Source organism: Mus musculus, chromosome 9 (assembly GCF_000001635.26).
Source record: "Mus musculus strain C57BL/6J chromosome 9, GRCm38.p6 C57BL/6J".
Lineage (NCBI taxonomy): Eukaryota > Metazoa > Chordata > Mammalia > Rodentia > Muridae > Mus > Mus musculus.
The window spans coordinates 70,495,767-70,504,760 of record NC_000075.6 but is presented as its reverse complement, the minus strand read 5'-3'; the positions used below and the strand labels follow the sequence as shown (position 1 = coordinate 70,504,760).

The 8,994-nt window shown below is 42.5% G+C and overlaps 1 protein-coding gene across 20 annotated transcripts in view; it reads left to right on the top strand.

Moving 5' to 3' along the window:
• Positions 1-920: 920 nt before the first annotated feature.
• The window catches only part of Rnf111 (ring finger 111), a 78,417-nt gene continuing 70,343 nt past the window's right edge, over positions 921-8,994 (top strand). For 5 of the 20 annotated variants that reach the window (XM_011242841.3, XM_006511580.4, XM_006511577.4 and 2 more), the window contains exon 1: positions 1,371-1,718. In XM_011242841.3, coding sequence (XP_011241143.1) covers positions 1,441-1,718 — 278 coding nt within the window. In that variant the 5' untranslated portion in view covers positions 1,371-1,440. Of the gene's footprint in view, positions 1,303-1,361; positions 1,822-8,994 lie in introns of those variants that run through there. The other 15 variants (XM_030244746.1, XM_006511583.4, XM_030244749.1 and 12 more) reach the window with 10 other exon arrangements.

The window sequence follows — 8,994 nt, the reverse complement described above, 5'->3', positions numbered from 1 at the left end:
AGCAACTAGGGAGGCTGAGGAAATCCAAATCCAATGTTTTCCATTTCTTCTTCTTTTAAAATTTAAAAATACTCCCAGTTCTTGGGAGGCAGAGTCAGGTGGATCTCTGAGTCTCTGGAGTGAGTTCCAAGACAGCCAGGGCTACACAGAGAAACTCTGTCTCGAAAAACCAAAACCAAACCAAACCAAGCCAAAAAATCACCTTCACTAAATATGGAGAACATGAGTGAATATTATCGACGAGCTGATGTAGAAGGAGGTTATTAATGCTTGTTAAATACTTAATTGGTAATATAAGGTACTTTAAGTCGTCATATTTGACCTCACAAGATCATTTTGAAGCATATAAGGCTATCATGTTTTATAGAAGAGGAAACTGAGATTTATAAAGGTGTTAATAAGTCAGCTTGGGCACCCTCACTTTGCTTTCTGACCGGAAATCTGTCTGATTGACTGCAGAGCCCACTCTCTGTCCTTACATCCTTCTAGGGCACACAATAAAAACTGCAATCTTCTGGGTTTTGTGAGGCAATTAAGAAGTCATCTGCGATTGTATAGCTCCCAGGCTACCTAATAATACATTTGAAATGATTTTGAAAATTCACTTCACCAGTGAGATGAGATCTCTGTTTTGGGTATCATCTGCTGAGAAAGACACTAACCCGTGTTTTTTTGTTTTTTTATTTAAAGGCGCGACTAGTGCAATCAGTAAGCTGGAATAATTTTTAGTTTGAGAAAAAGCAACCAGTACGTAGGCGGAATTATGCTGAAGCACTGTTGAGCCCGAAATCACGGAAGAAAGTGAACCCAACCACCTTATTTTTAACTTAGTCCCACTGGGCCAACAGTTCGCCTAAGCCAGTGCAAAGAGGAAGGACTGGGACGCAGGGGGGCGGTCCCTGGCCCGCACATGCGCAGACATACTGCTGTGAGAGGGCGTGAGGGTCCGGAGCGCTCGCTTTCCGAACTGTCGTAAAAGGGCCCCGGTGTCGCGCTCGCGCAGTCGGGGAGGGCCGGCCCAGGCTGCGGCGGCGGCGACGGCGATGGTGGCGGGGCGCTGGTGCTGCGCGGCGTAAGGCACGCCGGCCGTTCAGGGTCGCGAGCGCGCGTGGGCCGCGATCGGGTGCTCGGAGCCGGGTCCAGCCGAGCCAGGCTCAGCCTCACGCTCCGCGGCGGCGGTGTTGACAGACGCCCTCCTGAGGAGAGCCGCCCGGCCCGCCTCAGCCTCACCCGGCCGAGCGCTGTTCCCCAGCCCCGCGCCAGCGAGTCCGGGACCTGGCCGCACGGGGCCTGCGGACTCGGGTGAGGGCGCCGGCGGAAGGGGGGGGGGTGCGGGGGAGGGGAGCGGCGCGGTGGCGCTTGCGCGCGGCGGGGGAGGGGCCGAGCAGGAGGGAGAAAGAGGAAGGGCCGCGGCGGCCGGCCCGGGTCGGCGACAGGGGAATGACCGCGGGTCCCGGACGGCGCGGAGTGGCTCATTGTGTCCGGGCAAGAGTCCGCCCGCGGACACACCCACGGCCTCTTGGGAGGGGGTGGGTGAGGGGATTGCGCCCCGGGGCCGCCGCTCGCCAGCGGGACTGGGGCTCAGGGCCGAGGAGTGGGGGTGACAATGGAGTGAGGAAGGTAACCCCGGCTGGAGCCGGGAGCCGCCCGGTGCGGGCGGGCACGCGCAGTCCGCGGAGCAGAAGACAGGCGCGTCTGATATTGTGTGGAGTTGGCTGGTTAGTCATTAAAAAAAGATGTTTTCTTTATCCTGCCTAGATAATTGATCGGAGTCAGCAGTGGTGCGGTGGAAATATCGGTTTTTGTTCTGGAGAAATAGAGGTTTGTCACCACACTTCTTAGATTATAGAGCTTTATAGATAATTTTAAAAAAAAAGTGTGACTTTTTAGCGTCCAAAAAAAACAACAACCAAAAACCAAAAAACCAGGAAGTTGTAGCTAGCGCCTTCACTTAATTTGCTCATGTCTGGGGTGACTCCATTGTATTGTTGAGAGCTTTCCTGTTCCTTGATTTATGTACAGAATGAGTTTAGAACTCCTGAGTAGCAGTGAGTGAGCCAGCTGACAGAGACCTCATTGTCAGAGTTCTGACAGCTCTTGAACCTGACTTGATCCAAACTTAGTTCCATTTGGCACTTTTATCTTTAATTTTCTTGTTTTGGGGACCTCTTTAACCAAAGAGAGCAAAATCAAAAAAAAGATGAACAGAGGTTCCTCATATCTTTACCATTTGTCTTTGCAATAGCTCTCACGTGACTTAATACAGATGTCCTTTCAAGAATTCTGATTTTACTTAGCTTTTGAGTCTACGTTAAAGAACCCAAACAAACCCCAAAACCTTCATGTGCGTATATACCAGTGTGTGGGGTCTGTACATGTGAGTGCAGGTGCCTCTGAGGCCGGAAGAGGACCTAGTACTCTGGAGTGGTAGTTAAAGGAGGTTTTGCACTGCCCTGTATAGGTGCTGAGTCCCGATTGGGTCCTCAGCCAGCATAGTAAGCACTCTTGACAACAAACCATTTTTCCAGGTCTGGATTTATATTTTGATAGTTTGTAACTAAGTGATTTTTTGTTTTGTTTTTATTTTAGTAAAAAGGTTTAGTAGAAACTGGTCATTGTAATATTGTGTTACATTGTGACATAGGTTTTAAGGAAGCTCTTCTATTTTGAAGAGAAACAATTTAGCTTTAAATTACTTTTGTAGCAGGAGTGCTGAGTGTGTGATGGCTCGAGTTGCCTTTAATCCTAACATTTGGGAGGCAGAGCCTAGCTTGGTGTATATAGTGAGTTCTACAACAGCCCATACTATGTAGAGAGATCCTATTTTAAATACCCACCCCCAAAATATATATTACTTTTGCTACTTTCTTAGGGTGTAACCATGGACAAATTATTTCATTGTATCCTGCTTGCTTGTTACCTCAGAGTCTCAGTAGTATCTGAAAAAATTACTGAGGGCATTTGTGAGTTGGGTGAATGATAGTGGGGAAAATTAGCAAGAATAATTTTTGTTTGTTTGTTTGTTTGTTTTCGAGACAGGGTTTCTCTGTATAGCCCTGGTTGTCCTAGAACTCACTCTGTAGACCAGGCTGGCCTCGAACTCAGAAATTCGCCTGTCTCTAGTAGTTTTTTTCTTAATAATCAGGGTTGGGTGTCATGTATGTGTGTTTTCTTTTGTCATCTTTCCCCTTTGTTCTCTGTATATTGGTCACTTGTATCCCAGATGGTTCACTAGAAATAGTCAGTCTTTAGCTCCTATACTCAGAAATCTTTCTGCCTCAGCCTCCAAAGGAGCTGGGACTGCAGGTTTCTGTCATTGTACTTGGGTCTCGAGTTTATAGTTGAAAAAAGCTATAATAAAAATAATTAGGCTTAATGAAGAATGTGTGCTAGCTGGGGTTATATTCAGCAAGTTTTGTTTTGGTGTTTCATATTTGTAAGAAATTGAGACATGTTTCTACTGATATTCTAAGAGAACAGCAGTTTATTTGCATAAAGCTAAAGAGCAGTAAGTTTTTGAGCAGGTGCATCTGAGTACAGTTTTTTTTTTTAAGTTGAAAATATGAAATAGAAAATTCATTGTATCAAAACATTCATAGCTTAAAAGTCTTAAAGATGTCATGATTAGCCGGGCAGTGGTGGCACACGCCTTTAATCCCAGCACTCGGGAGGCAGAGGCAGGCGGATTTCTGAGTTCGAGGCCAGCCTGGTCTACAGAGTGAGTTCCAGGACAGCCAGGGCTACACAGAGAAACCCTGTCTCGAAAAACAAAAAAAACAAAACAAAACAAAAAAGTTATGGTAATAAAGGGCTTTGGTATCATGCATTAGTTACAACTTAGTTATATGTGTCCCTGCTTTTACCCCAACTCCATGGACTTGGGTCTTTAATAGAGGGAAATAGACTGACAGAACAACAACAACAAAATAATAGTAATTAAGATTTGTTACATTTGTTTAGGTGTAGTATGGTTGTTGTACATTGGATCTGAATTTATTGTTAACTTTTCTTGAAGTTATAGCCTTCTCAATTAGTAAAATGAGTATAAAATTCATAAATGTTCATTTCTAGCCTCTGGTTTTGGGTGTGTGTGTGCCACATTTAATAGCTTCTATTTTTAGTTCTTTCAATATTCACTGTTAGATTTATCAGGACAGCTCTCTAGAAAGAAATGCTCTATGGAGAGTATAAATTGATGCGTGTATGCAAATAAAGCACATACATATGCATTAACCTTCAATGAAGCCATATTTGTTCATGGTAGTGGATAATTCTGTCCATTGGAGAAGTTACTCAGAGTGTTTTGTTTGTTTTGTGTTTTCCGAAGATGGGAGTGTACTATAACCTGGTTCTCATTGAATATCTCAGGCTGGCCACTCAGGTCACCAAAGTGCTGGTGATTACAAGTGTGAGCTTGTGTCCAGTTTTACCAACCTTTTACACCTTTCAGAAAATTCTAAATATGAATACACCCCCCAAACCCCAACCCCTGATTTTGAGACCAGGCTCTCAGGCATCTCAGGTTAAATTCACTGTAAAGCCAGAAAGTTCCTTGAATTTCTCCCCCTCCCCTCCCCTCCCTTCCCCCCCCCCCTTCTTTCTTTCTTTCCCTGAGACTAGGTTTCTCTGTGTAGCCCTAGAATTCACTTTGTAGCTTAGGCTCAAACTCAGATCTGCCTGCCTGTGCATCTCAAGTGCTGGCATCAAAGGTGTGTGTCAATTTAAGTATATTGAATTTCTAATCCTCTTCTAGATGTGGGATAGTATGGGCTACAGCATTGTTTATAAAAATGATACTTTGGTTTTGGTTTTTCGAGACAGGGTTTCTCTTTATAGCCCTGGCTGTCCTGGAACTCACTTTGTAGACCAGGCTGGCCTCGAACTCAGAAATTCTCCTGCCTCTGCCTCCGGAGTGCTGGGATTAGAAATCCACCTGCCTCTGTCTCCCAAGTGCTGGGATTAAAGTCGTGTGTCACCACTGCCCGGCATATTGACCATCTTATACTCTATTCTCTCTTGTATCTCTCAGGTTGCTGCCTGGGTTTCTGTAGGTAGTCAGAAATTGACAATAGATGAAAAGAAAGTTACAAATGATAGAAACACAGAGCAGAGCTGATATGTTACATGGAGGTTTTACATTATGATATACTTTAAGTATGTGTTGATTGCCTCATGTTGTAGGCAGATACTGATTGGTCTGCAGGGATCAAGATGTTGCCTTCATAGAGTAGACAGTCTGTTGAGTTACAACCTCATAAATAGGATAAATAGTGGTGAGTGCCTTGAGGAAAATAAGATCATGTTGTAGAGAAGAATGGAAATAGGCTTCTTATGTAGGTAGAAAGGTGGCACAGCCGTGTTTTAGAGTTACTCTCAGATGAGATAAAGATGATAATAATATGTTTACTTACGTAGGAACATGTCTAGATTTTAGAGCTAGAGACTGAAGAATGAGAAAAGAGGCTGTAGGGGCTGGAGGGATGGCTTAGCAGTTAAGAGCACTGACTTTTCTTCTGAAGGTCCTGAGTTCAAATCCCAGCAACCACATGGTGGCTCACAACCATCTGTAATGACATCTGACGCCTCTACTGGTGTGTCTGAAGACAGCTACAGTGTACTTACATATAATAATAAATAAATCTTTTTAAAAAAAAAAAGAGAGAAAAGGGGATGAGAATTTAGCTCTGGGGGAGAGTGTTTACCTCAAAATTTCAAGGGCCTGAGTTCAGTCTCCAGCACTGAAAAGGGGGGATTGCATGGTAGCTCATAGTAGAGTTCTTATGTGTCTGCATGTTCATGTGTATGATGTGGAGGCCAGAGCATACCCTTGAGTGTTGGTCCTCCAATGCTGTATTTGTTAGGGTTCTCAAGAGGAGCAGAACTTAGAGAATGAACCTATTTATATATAGAAAAGAGATTAGAGTGACTTACAGGCTGTGGCCCAGGTATTCCAACACTGGCTGTCTACCAATGGAAAGTTTAAGAATCTAGTAGTTGTAGTTGTTCAATCCATGAGCTTGGCTATTTCAGCACATACTGATGTATGAAGACTGAACACTTGGATATCTTCAGTATACACTGGAATCCAGAAGTAGGCTCTACTGCCAGTGAAGGAATGAACTTGCCAACAAGAATGGGGACAAACAGGCAAAGAACAAAAGCTTTCTTTTCTATGACCTTTATATAGGCTTCTACCAGAAGGTGTGCCCCAGATTAAAAGATCTTCCTACCTCAAAAGATCTGTATTAAAGGTCGGTCTTTCCACTTCAAATGATTTAATTAAGAAAAATCTCTCACAAACGTACTCAGCCACTTGGGTTTTACTTAATTCCAGATGTGGACAAGTTGACAACCAAGAATAGCCATTACATATTGGGTCTCCTTTGTTTTTTCTGGAGTCGGGCTGGAGGTGTGATTGATTATATTGAAAAGTTTGACTATTACAGCTTCAGATTCCACACAGCAGTTGTCCTCTGTTAAACTACCCTTATCACTACCCTTACTTGTGAAAGGAATTACAAGCACTACTCCCTTTTTATAGCAAATAATTACATGTACTGGATTTTCTTATAATTTAACCAATACAACCAACCTATCATAGGTTCAAAACTAAGGCAGATATAGAAGCTGGCTTTCTGCTGTGAAGCCAGAAGCTAAGAGATTCATGAAAATGTATAGCATTTCTTTCACAATATTTGGAAACATTTATAAATGTTAACTTTTTAGTGTGTGATACTATTACTGCTCTTACAAATATTCTTTGGATATTTCTAGTTTTACTTTTGAACGTGTCACTAGTAGATAAAAGCTATACATTAAAATTGGGATCCTCAGGGTGTGAAGAGCTTAAAAAGTCAAAAAACTTGAGAACTGCTGCACCAGAGTATTAACCAGTTGTAAGCATTATCTTTACATTTTTTGGTTACATTTATTTTGTGTGTGTGTGTGCGTGTGTGTGTGTGTGTGTGTGTGTGTATGTGAGTGTGCGTGTGTATGTATATACATGTATGCCAGTGCATGAACATGCAACATGGCACAGGTGTAGAGGACAAAAACAACAGTATCAGTTCTTCTCCCGTATAGGTCCTGAGGATTGAACTTAGGTCATCAGAGTGGATAGAGAGCACCTTTGCCTGCTGAACCATCCTGTGGGCTCTATCCTTTGGTTTCTTATGGTAAATGAGTCTATCTTTTTTTTTTTTTTTTTTCCTCCTTGGTATAGTTAGTGTGTAGGTGTGTGGGGGAAGGGCCTGGAACCTGGGGTCTCTTTCCAACATGCTAGGCAAGTGTCACACTGCTTGCCTACCCCATTCTCATGGCAATTCTTCTGTTTCTTTAAATAGAACTCAGCAAAAACTGATTGAATGCCAACTCCATGTTCTGCCTAAGCTTTAGGGTGAAAAATGAGTAACTTTTGTAGTTAATGGAAATGGGCTAGAGAGAGAAAATAGTGGGTGAAGTTTACTTTGTGTTTGCTTTTTCAGAAGCAGGTTAAAATTGTGATAATTTTTTAGAATTTGAAGTGGATGGTGCAGGTCTGTTGATAAGGAAGCAGCTGAGAAGACAGAGGAAGTGAGGGAGTCAGAGTTCCTGGAGAGGAGGAGCCAGGGTGTGGTTGAATAGGCATAGAGGAAAGTGGGAGTCTTGGGACTGAGGTAGCAAGAGCCTTTGATTTCTTAGTCATATTGTCTCTCTTCATTTTGAGAGTTTCTATCAGTTGGATGATAGAATTTTTGTTGCCATTTTTCTTTTTGTTGTGAAATTTTAAAAATTTGTCAATGTATTAAGTACTGAAGAATATTTAAAATGAAGATATGTGTATCATTCACCTTGTTTAAACAAAATGAACGTTGGATAAGAGATTAATTTACATTACTGACATGATTATTGGCTTTGCAAATTTTAGTGGTAAAATAATGTTTATATATGTAAACAAATACCCTATTTACATATTTAAAGAGTGGATTGATTTTTATGAAACCTAAGCTAAATTCTCTTTTTTGTTTGTTTGTTTGTTTTTCAAGACAGGGTTTTTCTGTGTAGTCCTGGCTGTCCTGGAACTCTGTAGATCAGGGCGGCTTAGAACTCAGAAGTTCACCTGCCTCTGCCTCCCGAGTGCTGGGATTAAAGGTGTGCACCACCACTGCCCGGCACTAAATTCTTGAATGCAGAATAATTTTTGTTTAATAAATATTTATTTATAGAATATGAAACATGGCTTATTTTCATGTATTTGACATTTTCTACGAAGTTGTATTTCCTTTTAAGTTGTATTTCTTAGCAGGGCGGTGGTGGCGCACGCCTTTAATCCCAGAATTTGGGAGGCAGAGGCAGGCGGATTTCTGAGTTTGAGGCCAGCCTGGTCTACAGAGTGAGTTCCAGGATAGCCAGGGCTACATAGAGAAACCCTGTCTCGAAAAACAACCAAACAGGGGCTGGTGAGACCGCTCAGCGGTTAAGAGCACTGACTGCTCTTTTGAAGGTCCTGAGTTCAAATCCCAGCAACCACATGGTGGCTCACAACCATCCATAATGAGATCTGAAGCTGCCTTCTGGAGTGTCTAAAGACAGCTACAGTGTACTTACATATAATAAACAAACAAACAAACAAATCTTTAAAAAAAGAAAAACAAACAAGATTTCTTATTTATTATTATATGTGTGTATGTAACTCATGTGAGTGTGGATATGAGCATATCACTGTACAGATGTAGAGGGAAGGAGGATAACTTTGAGGAGTTGAGTCTTCCAGCATGCAATCAAGGGCTAGAACTCAGGTTTTACCTTTCAGTCAACACTTACCCTGAGCTGTCCCACCAGACCCAGCGCACCACTTCTCAAAGCCACCAGCTCAGCTTTTCCTTCAGTATTGGAACAAACTGCATTTTTATTATAAAACATCAGGTGAAATATGATCCCTGATGTAGGAAGAGAAATGGCTTGAAACTTTAGGCTCTGACAGAAAGATGCTTATCTCCTCAGAGACACATGAGA